General features: G+C 31.7%; 1 protein-coding gene across 4 annotated transcripts in view; it reads right to left on the bottom strand.

The window, feature by feature from the left end:
- Positions 1–21,505, bottom strand: part of LOC118182164 (guanine nucleotide-binding protein G(q) subunit alpha-like) — a 67,837-nt gene that overhangs the window by 33,284 nt on the left and 13,048 nt on the right. The window contains exons 1-2 of one of the 4 annotated variants that reach the window (XM_035351484.2): positions 21,011–21,066; positions 9,958–10,111 (exon numbers count right to left, since the gene is read on the bottom strand). In XM_035351484.2, the coding sequence (XP_035207375.1) occupies positions 9,958–10,078 (121 nt within the window). In that variant the 5' untranslated portion in view covers positions 10,079–10,111; positions 21,011–21,066. Of the gene's footprint in view, positions 1–9,957; positions 10,112–20,776; positions 21,067–21,505 lie in introns of those variants that run through there. The other 3 variants (XM_035351482.2, XM_035351481.2, XM_035351483.2) reach the window with 3 other exon arrangements.

Below are 21,505 nucleotides of genomic sequence, written 5' to 3'. Positions count from 1 at the left end.
TCAGGAATGTATACACTTTGGCCAGCTGTTTGTGTCCGAACAACAATGTTCCCAAACTTGCAGGGCTCAAAGAAACTCTCCTAAAGAACACTGTGATTGAGGACCTGCCAAGTGAAGCCATATAAATCTCTTTTTCCACATGTCCAGATTTTGCATAGAGCTATATAACTCGGCTTAATGTCTTTGGATTATACTAATTAGTTCAATAACCCTAACAGACATGAAGCGAATTATCACTATGTCTGAAACAATGACTTCTGATCTGGAGAAAACATGGAAACAGATACAGTTTGATGTGTATCAACGAGAGATCACTAGAAACATTTTGCTTGTTTCAGCAGGTATGAGTTTAGGCAAATGTTCTGACCTGTACATATTCAGACTAGGTCTCTGACTGCTTAAAAGACATGGATAAAATTCAAAAATTTCTTAGTGATACCTTATACTGCTGCTACTGCTGATACAAGCCTTTTTTTATGCATGAAATTACTTTGTGAACTTAACCCCTTAACCCATTAACCGCCAAAACTACAAGGAATGTTTCTTTTCTCATGAAAATAATAACAAATATTAAATTAAGCATTTATAACATAAATTTACATTGAAGATAAAAAAAAATGCTCTTACCTGTGGAAAAAGAGAGTTTTGCATTCGCGCAACGTCAGCGAAATAAGACTACAGATGTTTAGTAAGTAGGATTGTACTCGTGTGACGTTTCTTTTGAGTAGAGCTCAGGATTACTTTTTAGCTGTATAACGTTTTATAAATCTACAAATCACTTTACTTGTAATTAATTTAATATTATAATATACATTGTATTTCTTTTACAAATGCAGATTATTTCATTTGAAAGATTCAAGCATGAAAAGCTTGATTACAATCATGATGTAAAGCTACATTACATACTTTGCATCTATAAACAGTATGGCTTTGGTACTCTTTACAACAAAGTCTTTTGTTATCAACGGACTTTACAATAAAATGTCTACCATCTCCATGCAATGGTTTTTGAATGCTGAATTTACTAGGTCTTCCTGTTGCTGATATATTTCTGGCTAATTCTACACTCTCAATAGGAGTTTACAAAAGAAATAATGCATTCTCGCGTCTGAAATCTAAAACAGACTTTATATTTACAGTAGTAAAAAGTGGTGATATTTAGTAAGTTTAGAACCTGTCTCACCTTATATAATTTATCAGTATTGTCAATTTGACTACTGTCAAATGCAAATTCTGCTTAATATTCCTGTACTGCAAACATGATATCAATTCTCATACAACAGGAACAGAAATGTCCTTATCAAAAAGACCAATATATTTTTTCTTGAGGTAAAGAATGATATCCTGTAAGCAATAATATTCCAATAAATTTTCTCATATAGGCTTCAGATGCAATAAATTCTGGGCATTTTTTTATTTCCTGAGCGTATATATTTGTCTGTTCAACGAGAAGAGAGTAAATGTCTAAACCAAAAAGAAAATCGAAAATATGTGCACTAGTTTTACCTTGTGTTTTATCTTTTATAATTTCTCTTCTATCTCTTTCTTCATGTTCTTCCTGAGACATAACTAACAGTTCCTTTTTTATCCACTTCAATATTTCAGTCTTCTGCCTTTTAAACTTTTTAGTATGACTATAACTGCTTTTAGAAGGCTGAAACTTACTTTTTACGTGAATTTCAACTTCCCCAGCAGTATCATTTGGTAAAATATCATTATCATTATTTAAAACATTGCCATTCCTTTCTTCTTCGTCAGTAGCCTCTGCAATTTCTGGGGGAACAACAACAATATCAGTTTCATTCTGGTCATTATTAACATTATCATCATCTGCTCCTTCATCAAAAAATCTTTGAAGGGCTTCTTCTAATATAAGATACCAACCTCGTTCTAGGCATTTTTAAACAACCAGAACATGAACCAGAACATCGAAAGGAATGAGTGAAAAAGGAGATTGACTACACGTTTCCTGCTGACATTGCGTCAATGCAACACCTGTTTTCCCTTTCTTCGCAACACAAATATAAACATCTGACTGATTTAATGTTCTAAATGCAATATATTTACATTACATAGTCATTGATGTAACAAATATGTGTCTTTCTACTCCTATGCGTTTAAAAAAAAAAAAAAAAAAAAAAAAGGTGTTATTTAGTTTACAGTTTATCGTTCAAAAATCCATTTTCACTGTACAAAATTGCATTCATTCAAAGAATTCAATTTGTTTTCTTATTTTCCTCTCTTTAAAATTAAATGCAGAGAAGTTATCACTCATAGGGACGGCGATTCTTTCGTTAAATATTTTCAGCAAAAATACCCGGTCGAAAATTTTGCTTAAAGTATGAGATTCATTATTATTAACAAAATGATTATTGAAGGCAAATATTTTTTTACAGAAATAATCTTCATAATATTCCCTACACAAAATCATCTGCTGGTATAAAATATCTTAGGTAGTTATATTTATATACGCATTTATTTTGACCGTTGCGTCAACGCAACACCAGCAGCTAATGGGTTAACTGCTGTGGGCGTACATATATGCCTTGTTCAGCCAATGCGTTAACTGCCACTTTTAAAATACTATCATTTGCTTTGCGCTCCTACCCGTAAAATTATTCGCAAAGCTTTGGAATGCAACACCACAATGACCTTGACAAAGTATGCAAAGGAGGATACTATTTCAGAGAAGTGTAGGGAGAAATTGGAGGGAGGGATGTGTCTAAAGCCATGAAAGTAATAACTGCGCGGTATTGGCTGGTGTTGTTTGAGTAAAACATTTTTTTTTTTTTTCCTGTGTCCTCCGTTTTAACTTACTTTTTGTAGTAGGTTACAGGAATAAAGAAAGATATAACGGATGTTTCAAACCCATTTATATTTTTTGATGAACTGCTCGGGCTTCATATTGTTACTGAAACTAACCATTTTGTAGATGAATATATGAACCAACACCTTGCAAACGAAAAATCAAGAACAAAATTGTGGCATTCAACCAGTTCAGAAGAAATGTGTGTTTTTTTTAGGCATACTGATTTCACAAGGTATAACACTGAGACCTGATATTACACTTTACAGGTCTAAAAATGAATTGATCAAAACTCCATTTTAGAGATCTTTTTTATTATAAAAACATCATTTTTAATATACTTACATCTTTTTATTTTACTTTTACTCAAAACATTAAATTCTGTGCAGTCATTTTTTCTTTTATTCTTTATTTTGTGAAAGTAAAAAGTTTTTAGAAAGTAAAACTTGCACTTATTTCCCCCCTAATACATCGCATAACTATGCGTGCCTGTGTGACAAACCGTGGCACTGGGAAATGAACCTTGTACGTTTTCCGCGGCAGTTAAGGGGTTAATTCTTGAAGATAATAATAAAGCTTATGGACTGCCTATCATACTCCTCAGATTTAAATCTGACAGAACATGCTAGGGATACATCAGGAAGCTTGCTTTGCTACTACATTACAGTTTCTGCTGACAAGTCTTCTGTGGGGAAGATTTCTCCAAAATCTTATTGAACATCTCATTAATCTAATGTCTCTCAAATGTAAAGCCATTTTCACATTCAAGATAGTCACTTGCCTTATTAGACAGTTGACACAGTTCATCAGTACCTTGTAGGGTTTTACTACATTCAAGATAGTCACTTGCCTTATTAGACAGTTGACACAGTTCATCAGTACCTTGTAGGGTTTTAAATGATCTGGTAATGCTAGCCCAATAACCCTAACAAACATGAAGTGAATTATCGCTATGTCTGAAACAATGAAAAAGTCATGAAAAAGTTCAGAAAAACCTTTTTATTTAAACAAAATTTAGAACACAAAGTCACTCTCTTGTGCAACAATATAATCACAACTCATGGAGAAGCAACTAAATAGAACAGTCAAATTTTAAATTAAATCTGGATCTGTAGTCAAAGACTATATAATTAATTACTATACTAGAAGCTGGCTCAATACTGTACCAGAGCATCAGAATTAAAATGTCGGCAGCAAAAAAATGCAAAGCCAAATAATTGCAATTAACAGAGCTAGCAGGTAACTAGCACGATACCAGAAACACGCTCTGGCTTAAAAAACCTCATATTAAATACTTGCAACTCATTTGCATTCTGGTGAGGAATATGGAAAGGAGAAGTTAAAATAAAGACTGAAATTATAAATAACTGGCTATTTAACATAAAATTTCCTACAATCTATTAGTTTCCCTCCAAAAGATACAGACAGTAATGTTTTTTTAATATCAAATGAGTTTTTGGCACTATTATTCTTTACTGTGTTTTTTATCTCTTTCAAAAATATATATTGTGCATCATATTTATCAGCACTTGTCTATTGCCATTAAATCACCTGCTTTCCTAATCTTATTGATAAGTGCAGATGATTAGCCTTAATTTGAGTAAAAATCAAATGTATTTTAATTCAAATATCAATAATATCAATAATAAATATCAATAATAGTCACATATCAATAATATAGTGAAGAACAAAAAAATTTAAATTATTAAAAAACACATTTATTGTATTTCAATGATTCATTCCTTTATGTAATTACATAGTTTAATACAAGTTAAAAGATGATTAGAAAACTTATGTTTTATTAAATCTGAATACTATCACAACTAGCCATCAATGAAGAAGCATTGAAGACAAAGACACAGTGCTCTGTTCCACAGCAATACATATTCAAAAAATTTGATGTGTACACCACATGACTTCCTTGCAAGAAATATTAAATTATATGCATTTTTTCTTGCATTTCATTTAAACTTATTGGATTGAATTAAATCTACTTCGTCGATAATGCATAAACCGCAATAGAATAAATGCACTCCTTAAAATTCACTATATTTGTTCACCATAGCAACACTCTGGCACTAGGTTCACTTAACAGCGTCACATTTCGTTCATATTATAACTCAGAATGCATATAAATTTATATCATTTGAAAAATTATCTAATCGTTGCCACATGTTCTATTCAAATACTATAATAAATCTAAAATGATGTATAAAAGAAACTAAGCAAACAAAACAAACAAAAAAAAAAAAGAAAGAAAGAAAGAAAGAAAGAAAGAAAGAAACAGTTTTCCACAGACGATTCAGTATTTCTCATTCGGTTAATTCAGTTCTCACTTCCCGACAAGGCAAAACTACATAAAAACTCAAAGTATCTCTATTAATAATTACGAAGTAAATCTTAAACACTTATTCCCTCGAATAAATTCCAGAATGGATTAAACATGATTTAATTCGCTAAAGGTGTTATCTTTGTTGTTGCAAGGCTTAGCTTGTCTAGATTGTCAACAAATCCGCTATTTTGCCAAGTTTAAAATATAAACAAACATGTCTGCCATCGCAAAATTAATTAGGCTTAGCTGCACTTAAACAACTTTTAAATTCTTGATAACTCCAAATATATTGCATGCAGATTTACTAAACATATAAAACCCTTAACCAAAAGATAAGAACAACATAATTGAATCATTCATCATTCAGCAAAAAATGCACAACTTTCAAACATATAAGAGTAAAGAAACAGAGATCACTGAACCGGTTAACAGAGTGGATATATATATACATACAATTTATATATGTTTGGTGCAGGCGATTGCAACCAAAATACGAGGTGCACATCTACATGTTATAGAAGTCCTATATAGAAAATTTCAACGTTCTGAAGCTACTTGTTTTTGAGTTATGTGAGATACGTACATACAAACGCCATGAAAAATTATCTTCAGAATTCATTTTAAATACGTTTTATAATTTTTTGGGTGGAAGAGAGTCTTTTATTCTGTCCTTACGTACAGTTGTCATGCAAAAACCTAATTAAATTGCACTCGATACTGGTCAAGGAAATTTTCGTTGAAATATGATGCCTGAAAATTTTTGCGATTACAATACTTCCTTTTTACTTCGTACAAGGAAGTAAAAAGGATGATATACACATGACATGTAACATAATAAATGTACTGGCCTAAAATTTTTTAGAATTTACTAAGAAAGTTTCTAATGTAAAAAGTGTCAGTTATTTTTTGTATGAATGCTTACAAAATATTATCATTTGAAACAAAAATTTATATTTATAATAACTTTGTGAGACAGACATAAAGTATAATGCATTTATCTATGGAAAAGGGAGGAGCACTTTATAGCTATTAACCATTCACACAGATTACTTCCTACAGTACTCATCTCTTGACACATTCAAGGAGCATCTGGGTGCTTCAAAGAAATCAATTCTCAGAATATAGTGGTACTTTTCCATTATGTCGGCGCAGGTGATAAAGTCACCAATAATGGTACAACTAATGCCAAACGGAATATCCTCGCTGGTAACCTTTTACGCCTCATTTTCAAAACAAGTCGCAGCCATTACTTATAAGATTGATTGGTTCTTTCAATACTATCATACAGTTACATAGAAATTTTACCAGATAGTACAATTTTATGCCACAAGTCCATTCGCTGTAAGTAAGTAAATTAGAATGCAATCCCACCGCTCACCCAAAGGTGAAAATACAGCAAACGCAAAGTCAAGGGTTAAATTCATCAATTTTAATGAGAATACACTAGCGAAATAAAGCACTGCGGTTTTACATAATTTCTGAGTAGCTATTCATATGAATTGAAATAATTCTTGCATTTAAACTTGTATTCCAAATTAAGATTTAACTTGAACTGAGAGAATTATATTTTTGTAGCGTAGTTTAGGTGCAATAAGATTACTTGGAGATCACGTGATATGAACCGGGGAATCAGCTTGTTGAACAATGAAAGCATAATAAATTCTTAAATTCATGTCTTTTTACAAATTTATTGGCTTTTTACAAAATTTTAAATGATATTAAAATGTTTATGCCTTCAAAGTAAAAAATTCTTAGAATTAACATTTGTTAAAATTTTTTATATGTATACTGTATGTTGTCGCCAATAAAGTCTGCTTGGCGAGAATTGCGCAGGTGAAACGGAAAAGTTCCAACATAGTGTTACGAAATGTACAGGCGCGGCGCGGTGAGATAGCTTTCCCGCAAAGCAGTTTTAGGGTTGCCATAAAATGGCAAGGAAAGGCAGGGTAGCTGCATTTGGCGAGAAATCACACATTTGGCGACAAAACTGGCAATATACCATCGACGGATGGAGAACCTTCTGGGATGAATTCTTACCGAAGTTGAACTGGAAGACAGTAATAATATTGTTTGTAAAGATGAAGAGATCAAAGCCGGACTGAAGGAGATCAAAGCCTTATCAGAAAAGAAAAACGCAACAATATTTTTCATTAGTTTTCTAAATTTCTGAAATGAATGTTCTTATAAAAACTGCCCTTTAACACATTGACTGCCAGTCTCTAGAGATAGGGGTTGATAGTTATTGCCTTGACATCGAAGTAGATTGTACCCAGAAGCCAACATACTAATTATTGGAAATATGATTTAAAATTATTAATGAAATATGATTATTTTATATCTAAGTATTATTTAAGCATTTCCATATGGAATTTCTTAACTACGCGCCAGCACGTGATTGGCACTGCACAACAATTTTTTTCCCAAATGCCACATTACGCGCTGGCGCGTGATTTGCAAAAAGTCAATCAAAATAAGTAAAATAAGTGACAGTATGCATTATTTTTATATAAATCTCTATTACAAAAATATATATTACAAATGAATTTATTACATGATAATTATAATGGTATTATTAATAAACTTACATTTTAGAGTGTTATTTGTGTGTAATCTTAGAACAATCTAGGCAGTATCCGGGAGATCCTTCACAAACTTTGCACACATATATGGTACCTTTTCGTTTTCCTTCCGAATAACAGCTTTTACACTGCTTTCGCAGTATTTTTCCACCTTTTTTCTCTTCCCGGGTTTTTAGTACATGCTCCGATTCAGATGGATGACACACAGAAGCACGATGAACAGATGGCTGTTTCAATAAGCATCTTATCACGGATAGACGATAGTCATAAAGTGACATATTTCTATTGGAATACTTGTTGTAGATAAAGTGGGAATTGGACATCATTATTTGCAAAATATGCACAAAAATTTTCGTGGGCCACCTAATCGTTTTTCTTTCACAAGGATAATAAGCAAGCATCTGGTCTTGCTTATCAATACCTGCCATAAATTTATTAAACTGAATTACAGGTAGTGGTTTTGTTTTAACTTCACCTCTTTTGTTTGTTTTTTCCATCATATCATTTTTATATTCATTGGAAATACAAGTGACGTTTCTCTTATCCTTCCACTTAGCAATCATCACACCATTAGTATATTTTGCTACAGTTTGCCCTTTCTTCAGTTTTTTTTCTTTTACCTCTTTCGGAAATGTCTTCCTGTTGTTTCTAATTGTCCCTTTACAATGAGTTTTTCTATCAGAAAGACATTTTGCCAGTTCATAGCTGTTATAATAATTGTCCATAAATACGCTATGCCCTACATCCAACATTCCCTCAAGTAAATTCATTACGACTTTCTGTGCATGTCCTTTTCCACCAGAATCATCCAACATACCTGTATATACCATAAATTTGAGAACCATACCATCAGGGGTTGTGATCATGTACAGCTTACCATATTTGTGACGTTTATTTGGTATATACTGTCTAAATATAAGTCGTCCACGCCATAATACCATCGACTCATCTAAACTAATCTCTCGTCCTGGGTAATATATTTCAGATACTCGTGCGTTGAACAAATTTACCATACTTCTTATTTTATATAATCGATCCTTTGGAATTTCTGTATTCTGCTCTGGAATTTTTGCGAAGTGCAATGCCCTCAGTAATAATAAAAACCGATTCCTGCTCATGTTTTCGGAAAAATCATGTAAACCAAACAGTGAATCGGTTTTCCAATAATCTTGTATGCAGTTGATTCGTATAGTTCCCATATGTAAGATCAATCCCACAAATGTCAAAAGTTCCTCTTTTGTAGTGTCTTTCCAGGCATTGATTCGTGAATGATATACTGTGAAAAAGTACTTTATGAGCATAATCATTAGTTTCAGCAACTACTTCCTCCAAGATACCGTCGGTGAAAAAATGCCGAAAGTAATCTGTAGGATTGTTACCTGAAACAGTTTGGAGCAAACTCGGATTTTATGAAAGAAAACTGCTTCATGGATGTTGAATCGTTTTCCCAAGTTAAATTTTCCATTATAGCGGAATTATCGCGCTGACATGTTGCACCTTGAACGATTTGTTCATCATCTTCATCTTCAGAATCCGAAATATCATGGTCATCATTGGGAGGAATGAATTCTTCGTCACTGTCACTGTCGTAGCCGTCGTAACTATAATCACTCGGGTACTCGTCCGATAACTCAGCCAACAAATTTGCAATTTCATCATCCGTTAAATTCTGATTATTTTGAACTTTTCTTTTTTGGGGGTGCGAAGGCCCTGCACAATTGTCATCTGTATAACTCATATCACAAGATTATTTTTTCAATCAAAAATTAAATATTAAATTCGAAACCACGATTATTTACAGATAGTTTCTAATCATAACTAATGCCAATACCAGCAGAAATACCCTGAAAGCAATGCCAAATGAACTAGAGAATGAATAATCAGAAGTGGATTTTCCCGCGCCAGCGCGTGACTGGCTACTGAGACATCACCCCACATAACGAGCTGGCGCGTGATTGGCTTTTCGGCGATAGCGCCACGCCACGCGCAAGCGCGTGATAAGCAGTCAATGTGTTAAACCAAAATTTTACTTAAGAAAACACAGCAGGCACCAGGTTTGGAGAGTCTGGGGAATGATTAAGAACAGTCAAATTTTTTATTGATGCCAAATGGCCTCATAACAGGTAAGAAAATAAATAATCAATAGTTTGAGCATAAATTAAATCAGACAGCATAAATTTAAATTAGTTATGCAAAAAGTTATTATTAACCTTCTAGCAAACATAATATAAAATATTTACCTAACAGTAAAAGTTTAAGTTCTCGCCGAGCATCCCGCTTATCTTTCCTCAGCTGTTTCTCAATCTCTTGGTTAATACGTTTTTGTTCTTTCGCTTCATCGCTCATGCAACAAGCCATCATTGGGCTTGAAAATATTTAGGTATTGGATGCAATCTAAAATAAAACAAAGTTAATAAGATACAAATGATATTATGAAACAAATATGAAAAATCTTGTGTAAGAAAAAGATGTGTATAATTTTTCATACAAATTTCTTTTGAATACCATTAAAGACAAACAATTAATTAAAAGAAAATACCTGAAATTTTAATGACTTTTATCCTCCAAATTCCATTCTGTCGGAGAATATTCCTGTGGAATTTCTCTAACATTATTAATATTCAATTTAGGATTCATAGAATTTGTCTTTTTTCATAAGAAATAGAATGTCAACACAGATATTCAGATTTCCATGCAGATTCCAGGAGACATTCAATTAATGTTAAAACAGTTGAGTATATTGTTAAAATGAAAATAAACGGACTGTTAAAGTATGACAATGAATAAAGCAATTTGGACTTCTGATGTCATCCTGCTAGCTTCAATCCATCTATGATAACAGACACTTCTTTTTCACCATCTTGAAAGTGATTTATTTGCTACTGCACATCAGCCAATAAATAGTACATACAAATCTACATCAATAGCTCCGATATGTATTTCTTTTTACTTAGAAAAATTTAATTTAAACATCGTATGCAACAAAAGCACTTTTACCTCTAACATTATTCTGTTACAGAAAACAATACAAAGAATTTAGTTTTGTAGTTAAAAAATTAGTAACAAAATAACATTGAATTTGGCTTAGATTTATGAACAAGATCTCAATCAATTTCAAGGGCTAACAGGTACAGGTTCCTCTTTAGCAGGAGTAAAGAAATCTCCAAGACTGGAAAGCAGTGGGCCTAATGGTCATATTTATACCCCACAGTAAAGTGAATGAGAAGGTAGTGCCATCTATCAGAAAAAATATTATCAAAATTAAGTTAATAGAATTTTAAAAGCATTGGGAAGGACTGGAATGGTCATTAACTAAACAAGATAAATCTTTGTGAAACATTTCACATTCTTTTCACATTCGCAAAGATTATCTTGTTTAGTTGATGACTAACTTGTTTAGTCCAATCCAGTCCTTTCTAATGCTTTTAACATTCTATTAACTTATTTTTTTTAATATTTTTGATGATAGATTGAACTACCTTCTCATTCACTTTACTGTGGAGTATAAATTCGCCCAGTGCTTTCCAGTCTTGAAGATTTTTTTACTCCTGATGAAAAGGAACCTGTACCTTTTTGTCCTTCAAATCGATCGAGATCTAGTACATAAATCTACGTCAAACTCAAGGTTGTTGTGTTACTAATTTTATGTTTCACTTGGCATGTTTCTCTTCTGTTTCCATTTTTGTAGTTATATCAAGTCCAAGGCATTAGCTGCTTTCCTTTCTTGCATTTATGTCTTATAAATAATTGAGTTAATAATTTTGATAAGTTTTCTATCTAAAACACATTATAGATTTAAAATAAGACAAAATTTAAATTTAGATTCACATCTGCTTTACAATTTTTTTATTATTAGAAAATTTTAAAATCAACATCAAGTTAATATTTAATTTTGCCTCATTTTAAAATAACATCGTATGTGCCTTAGAAGTTACACAGCTTCCCTGTTGACTTCATAGTAAAGGGAGCCAGCTGCCATAGTGTTAAGCTTGGACTTCAATTCTGGAGAAGGCACAAGAGTGTCTTTGCACAGGACTAAAGAGAAGGGCTAGCTCATAGAGCATTTCCCCCTGAAACAGGCAGTGAGGAGTGATGACGTAGCAATGATGGCACTGAGCGCGGAGATGCAATTGACAACATAGAAATTAGCGTTTTAAATTTGAAGAATAAGCGTTTAAAATGAGCTGTGTGTGAAAGATAGCTATAATTTGGAAAAGACAATGTTACTGCAGTATGCATTTTACACTGAACATTAAAAAATTTAATAGTGCTTACTCAATTTTAAAATAATAGATAAAATGCACTACTCTTAGCATAAAGTTCCTTTTTTTTTTTATTTGCAGGGGATTTTTTTTCCCCCTTTAAATGCCTATTTGTTTCTAATCATTTCTTTATCTGCATGTTAACTAAGAGAACTGTACTACTGCAATCTAAGTTTGAGTTTCAGCCTAATTGTAAATTTTACATTAGCATATTTTTCTCCCGATTCATTATAATAACATATATTTTTTTTAAAATAATTTTGTAACTTAGGCTTACATCAATATTTCATTTAAATAAATACATGTAAGATTGTTATCTTAATTTAGACAAAACAATTTTATTCATAGTACCTAAAATAATTATTTAATTTTTCAAAAGTGGGGGTTAAGGGGGCAGGTCTTCTTATGCCAATTACTTTAATATTATACTTTATAAATATTTTATCTAGAATGCTAAGCTAGCACAAAATCGAATCAATAATAACAGAGGATACAATAAAAATAACTGTAACAATAACTTAACAAAATTAGTTCTCATTTGAAATATGCTTTACGCTATTAACTTCTAAAATGCAATCTAGAAATATTTCAAATCAAAACATATTATATATACTTACTTTTTGTCTCTTGTTTCCCTTGACCATTAAATAATTTGGTTTTAGTTTGTGACACAATTTAATTCTCTTTAATAATATAAACATTTAAAACAGTTCCATCTTCTAAAACAAATCCTTTATGTAAAAAGTGGTTTCTCAGTAATTTGAGCCCACCAGAGGCCGAGCGGTAAAGTCGCTGAACACTGGTAGTTCGGTCCGAGGTTCGAATCCCGCGAACGGGCTGGCTGCATGGGCGTTTTCGTGGTTTTCCCCATGTGTAACGTGTATACGAGCCAGTTTCCCTTAGAAAGTCCTCCACGAAGGCATCCCTCCCCTTAGGCAGATAGCCCTAGTGTGCTTTGTCATAATTAAATACACCAACACTCAGTAATTTGAGGCAGTGCGATAAATCTGCAAAAACCCATATTTTTTTCGTTTGGAATACTGGATTTGGAAAATGAGAACTATTAATCGAAATCTGTAACTCTTTCCACAAAGTAGCAGATCCTCTTAAATCAGACACTATTGCTTTTACTTCTACTCTAGATGATTGAATATGTCTTATGAGTGAAAAAAGAAGCTCTTTCTTCATTGGAGTGTTAAAATCAAAAAATATTGGCTGTTTCCACTGCAAAATGAGACCTCTGATTAAAACAAACTGCACTTTTTGAAAAGGACCGATTTTGGTCCAGTTTAGAGTCATAGCAGAGTTTAGAATCTATGTGCATTTCGTCGAAACTGAGAACGCATATTTTTTCTACAGAATTCAAATATTGGCATCTTTCCTTCATTACAGCAAGAACATCACTCTGAATTCCTGGACTACATGAAAATTTAGCGCACCATCTCTTTAATGTGCTAGTGCTATAGGTAAAGGAATTCCCATTTTTTCTTTCCAAAAATCGTAGCTTTTAGATGACAGAGCTCTTATGACAATGCAACGTGAAATATCTTCACTAGTCCACCGGATTTTTTCCTTCTTTTCTAGCAATGCGTTACTCTGCGTCTTTGTAAAAATATGCTTTAGACGTTTTTCCAAATTCTCCGATCTGTTCTGTTTTTTCCTAAATTTCGCTGTTTGGGATTTTAATTTCTGAATTTCCGATACAAATTTCTTTCTAAATGTCGTCCACCTTCTTTGTCGCTAAGCAAACATTCTAAAATCTTTCTTTTCTCTATTTTTCAATATTTTATTACAATTTTCTAAGGATATTATTTTGTTCTTCAAATTATCAATACATTCTTGTTTATCTTTACACTTAGGGCACTCAGGGATATTGTCACATAGGGCATTGTCACTTGTGAGTTTTATTTCAAAATCATTCACATTTGATTTATTATTGTCAGCTTCAATTTCGTTCTCAGCCTAAAAATAAATTTTCTTTGGGCTTAATTCATGTAGTCTTTCAAAAGCACTCTGCATTAGTTTTTTCAAATGTCTCCGATTTCTTGGTGTTATTTTGTTTACTGCACACGATAAATTTACTTTCGGCACAGCATTGCATTTCAACAGTTTCTTTTGCGGCAATCCAAGCAAGCGATTTCTCATGTCATCTTCATAATCACTGCACAGAAAATGTTTGCTGCAAATTCTTGCTTTTTTCACATTAATAGAATCCTGTCTTCGACATTTATGTATCCATTCTTTCGTCAAAAGCAAATTGTCCTTGGGGAAAGCATGAAATACAATATCTCTTCCTTTCGTATTTCTATAAGTGTTACGGCACGTTGCTACAGCACAAGAAGCCATATTACATAAAGGATACTTTAAATATAGAATTTAAAAGGAAAACTGACTAAAACTATATATACACAAATTATTTTAAATATTTGCATTATTAGAAAACAAATATGTATGATTAAAATTAATTTGGGATATGCGATCTCCAGAAAATCGTCTCGCAACTGAATGAAACTACAGTTTTAAAGGCGCGAAATCAGAGCAGGTGCAACAGAGACACGTCAGATTCTCCCCCTCCATGAGGCTCGCGTCGGCGAGGAGTCGAACAAAGGAACGACCTAGCCCTTCTATTTATCCCTGGTCTTTGCAGCATGGAAATACCATTGATCAAAAGTCCTCTCAAGAGGTTGTTTAAAGAGGAAGAAGGAAAAGACAGCCTTGCATATGGAGAGTTCTTCAAAAGTAGGACAGAGCACAGTAAATTCATATCGTAGCTTAATTCATATCATAGCACAACAAACAACAGGTACAACTGCAGTGCTCTTGGCAAATTTGTAGCTTTGATTTGATGTTACTGACATACAAGTGAGATAAATCATAAAATTTACAGAAGCCTTTGAAAAAACATTTCTGATTTTAAAATTTCTGATGTTCCCTCCAGTGCAACGGCCGCACTACACATTGCCAGCTTAAATGGTCAGCGAGATACCCATCGTCGAATGCAGCTGATCTGAACGTCCTGTTTCGGGAAGGACTGTACCAGAAGATGTCTAAAAACTGGGAGGTAATGTTACTTAAATTTTCTTTTAGAGATGAGGACATTTGCAACCAGTGCCGACCCCCTATTTCTCGATCAACCACCAATAATTTTATTCTTTTACAGTGAATTAATATTAAGTGTTTGTTTAATGAATTGATCATTATTGTTAATTTCAAATTTAAATTGATTTCTAACTTCTAGTCCTCTGGAGGAATATTCTTGTCTGAAATGAATTATATATTTAATAAATCAGCTTACCTACTATTTTGTTGTGATAATTATAATACTACATACACTTTCTTAAAGAGGGTTGTAGCACATTTTGATTACACAACGCAATTGGTTTAACTTTTTCTTGGTTATGTTGATTCTGTTGTTGGTATTCTTCTTAAGGTAATTAAAAGGCAAGTTGTTCATCACTTTCAGTTGATTTATTTTAATTATGAGTGAGGAAAATTATACACCACAACATATACCAAAGAAGCAAAATTTTTAAATAAGGTAAATCGATATTTCCTTTTTGTATTGTGTAGATTACATAACATGTATTTCCACTCTTATGGTATTTTCTTGTTCAATCTAAAATGCATTTTAATGAGATTATATATTATGTTTTATTGTGTTATATTTTGCCATATTATACTGCAATTTTACTGGGAAGGGACATAAACAAAAATGGTGCCAAAAAATCCCCAATTTTCGCCAAGGGGTACCCCGAAATATACTTTTACCAAAGATTCCTCTGGGAAAGGTTTTTAATAGAAACCAAACTGTATTTATGCTATGCAAAAGCAAACCACGAAGCCTTATATAACCCATTCAACAGGTGAAAACAGAATCCAAGATGACCTAATTAATGACTAATTATGGTAAAATGCAGGAGAACTATTTGCTTTAGAGGAAAGGCCAGAATAAAGCTATTTTGTGGCTGCTTAACTATTAGATCGTTTGTCAGCCTGATTGAGATTTACTGGAAAATGGGGCTAATCTTTGGAATATGGTAACAGGTAGTTTGGCGACATTTTGGTAAAGGTTACTAGCTAAGACTTTAGCAGTGTACATGGATAAAGTCAAGAGTGTGTGCAATGCCATTTTTGTGCAATTCTGGGATTTTTTTTAAGTGAAAATAGGTCGACGTGTAAATGGATGATACCGTGTATGTGCAGTTCTTAAAAACGCAGCAAGCAGTGGGTGATTCTGCACTTTCTCCCAATTTCGCACCTAATCTTCGTCATGATTAAGCATTTTTGTTCCATAAAAGTTCTAGTATAAGCGTAATTCGGCTAGCAGATTGTTGGGGAAAATGTTGAGTAAAAAAAAAAAAAAAAAAAAAAAATGCCTCTACTTCGTGAAAACAAAATGGCATCCAAAACAAAACTAGCAGGTTGCTGTAGCAGGGTTGGTCACCAAATTTTTGCCAAAAAATTGCCAAGTTACCATAATCCAAAGATTAACCGAAAATGGTATTATTACTCTCCAAAGTGTAACAGTGTCTACTGAATAAAAAAATTATCATCAAAAAGGCCTATGATGATACTATATCAAACCTAATTGTGTTGCTGAATTGTATCTCGTAAGTAGTGCAGTAAACAAATTTCTATTCTAATAATACATTTCTATCCTATCATACTTAATAGTGAAGTAAATAAATAACTATCTATTTCTTTCTATTTCTTCTCGTAAAGTAAGCAAATTTCTATATAATTTAAGAATTTTGGGTTTAATCCTAGTATCCAGTGCACACGGGATTTGACTACTTTTGGCGACTTTATGATGAGCAGTAAAAACGGGACATATACGATGAGTAGTTAACGGGTCATTCAAAGAAAATATTTAGTTAAACATAGTATATACTATGTATATAATATATATACTATGTGTGTATATACATATACTATGTGTGTATAATATATATATAGACGTTCTTTGGATCATTTTTGGTGTTGGCGATAATTTTCAAAGTCGTGCAAAGGCTGCACCGTATACTAGGATTTTACCGAATTTTGATACTTTTCTTTTTTCATTTCATTTCTTGTGGCTGCAGGTATTACTTTTGTTATTTTATTATATTTATTAGGTTTTCAGTGTGTAAATAAAAGTGCTTTGACTTGGACACCTAAATGCAAATAGTAAAATTTGATAAAAAGTGATCAAGTCTTTTTTAAGTCAAAATATTTACAAAGTTAATAAAATGAAGTATTTTTTAATACAATTTTTTTAAAATAATAATTGTGCTTGATATTCTAACTCTTCAGTGTCACTGAATTAAATAGCTAGAAGAGTAACAACACACTTTACAGGAAGTAGTTTACCACACAAAGAAATCCAAAATAATGGAATTTGCAAGGCAAAATTATCACAATTTTGGACAACAAAAATAGAATAAGTTCAAAACAACGAGGAAAAAAAATTATCTTGTAAAAGTTATAAACAGCTTTGATTACTTATAAAAAGAAAAATGTTATTTAAGTCATTCAGAAACAATAATTCTAACATAATATATCAAGGATTAAATTTCATGAAACATGAAGCACAAAACTTCAGAAACAACAAACTTGAGTATACTTTCCCTTCAATAATCTTATGATTATTAAGTCTAATAGTTTGTTAAAAGTCGCAGAGTTAATTCAAAGAGTTGGAAAAATTTCATATATAATGTTTTGTACCCAACTTATTTAAAAAATATGACACAAATATTTTTGGCATTATACAGATTAAATAATTAATACATAAATTTCTCATATTCTTATTGGATTAAAACATCTTAAGAACACCCATCTAAAACACACATGTCCCTATAGTAAAACATGCAAACAGTTAACTCAACACTAATAATACACTCATCTGATAAACAAGTAAAGCGTGAAAAATCACAGTAAAGTATTAACGAGCAATCACAGTAAAGAATTAATGAGTACAATAAAAGAAAACATTGTAAATTATCATAAAAATTATTAATTGTTACATTAATTCTGACCAATAAATATTTACAAGAATTTTAAGACTAGCAAAATTCAGCTTCCAAATGTATAAATTTTTAAAAAATGCACAAAGCTCTTTCCTGTATGTAGTAAAACAATGTGTTTACAAATAGTACTTCTTTAGAATTAAATCTGACTTGTACTGTTCTAAATTTTAAAATTAAGCAAAATCTCAGTTGACTCTCTGGCAAACTTTGCCTAGATTTTATCTTATCTTCATCTTTTATAAGACCTGCTTTTTTAAATATGGCAAAATCATTATTCATAAACCTGAAGTACTAAGAAAGATGGCTTACAGGAAGAATGAAAATATTTCTAGAAAATTTGGCTGATCTTTGGAATAGGGTAACTGGTAGTTTGGCGACATTTTGGAGGCGATAAAGGTTACTACCTAGGACTTTGGTAATAATGTGAGAAGTACTCAGTTCCGATTACGCATTATTTTGTGTGAGGGAAATGAGAGATCATGAGATATGTCATGTGACATTAATGGACGAATTACAGTTCTTTAATCCGAAAAGGGGGAATTTGGAAAACTGTAGTACTATATTATTTTGTATTAAGCTTCATTGTGTGTTGTGTGAAATAGTGGAAGTGTGCGTGCCACGTAATGAAGATTCTGAAGATTAGGTAAGTTAGTATTTTTAATCATTTGAGGATATTATTTTTATGCATTGTTCTAAATATAAGGAGTAAATAAATTAATATGATATTATTGGAAAATTGTTATTAGCAATGATTAAGTTTAAAGTAATTAGGATTGTAATCTAATTTTTATTAATTTAATGTATGTGCTTATTTATATTTTAAGTAGTGTTTTTTAATTTAATGATCGTGATTTTGTGAGTTATATGTTTGTAGTATTTTGGAATACGTTTGAGTAGAATACGTTGAGTATTTTCATGAATTTTCGTGAAATTTTTCTAATTTATGAGAAAAAAGCAGTGTACATGGATATAGTGAAGAGTGTGCACAATGCCATTTTTGTGCAATTCTGGGATGTTTTTTTAAGTAAAAATAAGTCGACGTGTGCATGTTTAGTGATATTTTAATTAAATGATAGTTATTTTGTGAATTTTATGTTTGTAGGAATTTGGTATACGTTTCAGTTGAAGTAAACATGCATGGAAGTAATTTAAATATTTGACACTAAGTATTTGTAACCATTTGTAATGTTTGCGGTATGAATTCGTTGGTGACGTTTATAATATAATAGATAAATTAGAGGTAAAAGTTTTTGGATATTTTATTTATTTTATACGTGGAAATGTTCATCCTTGGAAAGGGTAGATACTTTTTCGCGATCAGGTAATTTCATATATGTGCTTTTTACCGAGTTTAAAGATTCACAGAATTTTTTTGCATTTTCGTGCAAATTTTTGTAATTTATGAGAAAATAGCAGTGTAGATGGATAAAGTTAAGAGTGCGTGCAATGCCATTTTTGTGCAATTCTGGGATGTTTTTTTAAGTAAAAATAAGTCGACGTGTAAATGGTTTATGTGTATGCGCTATTCTGAAAAACGCACAAGGAGTTTGCGATTGTGCACTTTTTCCCAATTTTGCAGTTAATATTTGTCATGATTAAGCAGTTTTGTTACATAAAATTTCTAGCATAAGTGTAATTCGGCTAGTAGATTGTTGGAAAAAGTGTTCAGTAAATAAAAAGAAAATAAACAATGGCGGCGAAAAAAAAATAGAGGGTTGCTGTAGCAGAGTTCTTCGCCAAATTTTCGCAAAAAAATCGCCAAGTTACCATAATCCAAAGATCAACCGAAAATTTATTTAAATGTTAATGTAAGGAGTAAAAGCACTTAACAAACTTCATTTACTACACAAAATTAAGTACATAAATCTCACAATATCAATTCAGGGTGTACAAATCTCAGCTAATCAACCCATTTAAAATTTTGGAAAAACAAAACAATCTTTAAACTAGTAGAGATTTTGAATAACACACAAATCTAGTTCCCTCTTTCTTTTTTTTGGGGGGGGGGGAGAATTTTAAATGTTATTATAACAAGTTTCTCTTCCAATTAATTTCCCTATTTTTTATGAAAATATAAGATTGCTGTGCATTCATTTTACGATGATTTTTTATATACGAGTTGAAAACTTTATAAAATATAAATTAATTACATACACTAAGACAGAACTTTTGTGTGCATATTCTTACCACATATTAATGCTCATATAAAATTCTAAAAATGAATTTTATTTAAAAATAGCATCTGATAATTAATATGCTAAAATCTTTGGGAGAACTAACATGTCATGTTTAATTCTTATCTACATACTAATGGCAACAGGAAAAACCAAACTGTCAAGTAACAGCATGTATAACAGTTTAATAAAAATTTATGGCAAGCAGATGCATGTAGTCTTAGTTTAATATTAAAAATCCGCTTTAATAGATATGTCATGTAATGAATTCAATTTCTATGAAGAGAAAGGAGATGAAATTTTCACACTTCTCCATGAAGTCTATAAACATTGTTTTTCAGCTGCTCAGTTTATATAATAAATTTTGCCAATTATTACAAAATATATATTTTAAGTTATATAAAAGTATAAGCATTTGATGGTATTATTTACCAACGATTTATTTACAGACATACACAGCAAAAAAATAATATTCACTAATTAACATCATTGTAAAGAGCCACTGGTTATATACATGTAAACACATTTTCTTATTATACTTAAAACCCAAATCAAACACAGTAGCTAAGAGTTATTACGAAATATTTTAACCACATTTAACTTATGCATTACTGCTACCTTTCTGATATTTCCTCTAAAAATAAGCGGATTGCATCCAAGTCACTAAAACGCCGCAATGGGGTGTGGCTAAGCCTAATCAAAAGTTAAAAATTCAAAATATTCCAACTTTTTCCAGCTTCTACATGAAGATAAATGCATGTAATATTGCTATTTTGATTATATGTTTTATATATGAAACAGTCAGACACTAGGCCTTAACGTGAATCTATTATACAATACTTTAGCATTTACCGATCACAACAGAGAATGAACACAACAAATTGCAGCCAAACGGAGATCCCTTTAATCAGAATAATCACGGTTAACTTTTAGCTGTCAATCTGTTAAACGGACGTAAAGGTCTGTCAATACAGAAATAGATTTCTTTTTAAATAATAAATTTTAAAACTAACTATTCATCTTAAATTTTTAATAAGAAGTTTTCTATGAATAATTCGTTACAAAAATTACCAAAGTTTGTTACCAAAAACTTATTTCTTTGGAATCAGGAAGAACAGGGAGAATAAGAGCTTCAATAAACTCCATTCATATATGATTCAAGTGCGATCCTTTTAAAATGCAACTACTGATTTGGAACCTTGTAGCATCAATGAAAAAAATTATTTTGTTTGTGCACTAAATATGACTGGAACTGATTAGAAGAACGGAATCTACTGAAGGGGAAATTCGCATTGGAGAAATGTAACAGTCAGAGATAGATTAAGCATTAAGCAAAATAAATAAATA

Source organism: Stegodyphus dumicola, chromosome 4 (assembly GCF_044657685.1).
Source record: "Stegodyphus dumicola isolate Sdum_Otavi_A_Nest chromosome 4, ASM4465768v1".
NCBI classification, from domain to species: domain Eukaryota; kingdom Metazoa; phylum Arthropoda; class Arachnida; order Araneae; family Eresidae; genus Stegodyphus; species Stegodyphus dumicola.
This window is presented reverse-complemented; position numbering and strand designations above follow the sequence as displayed.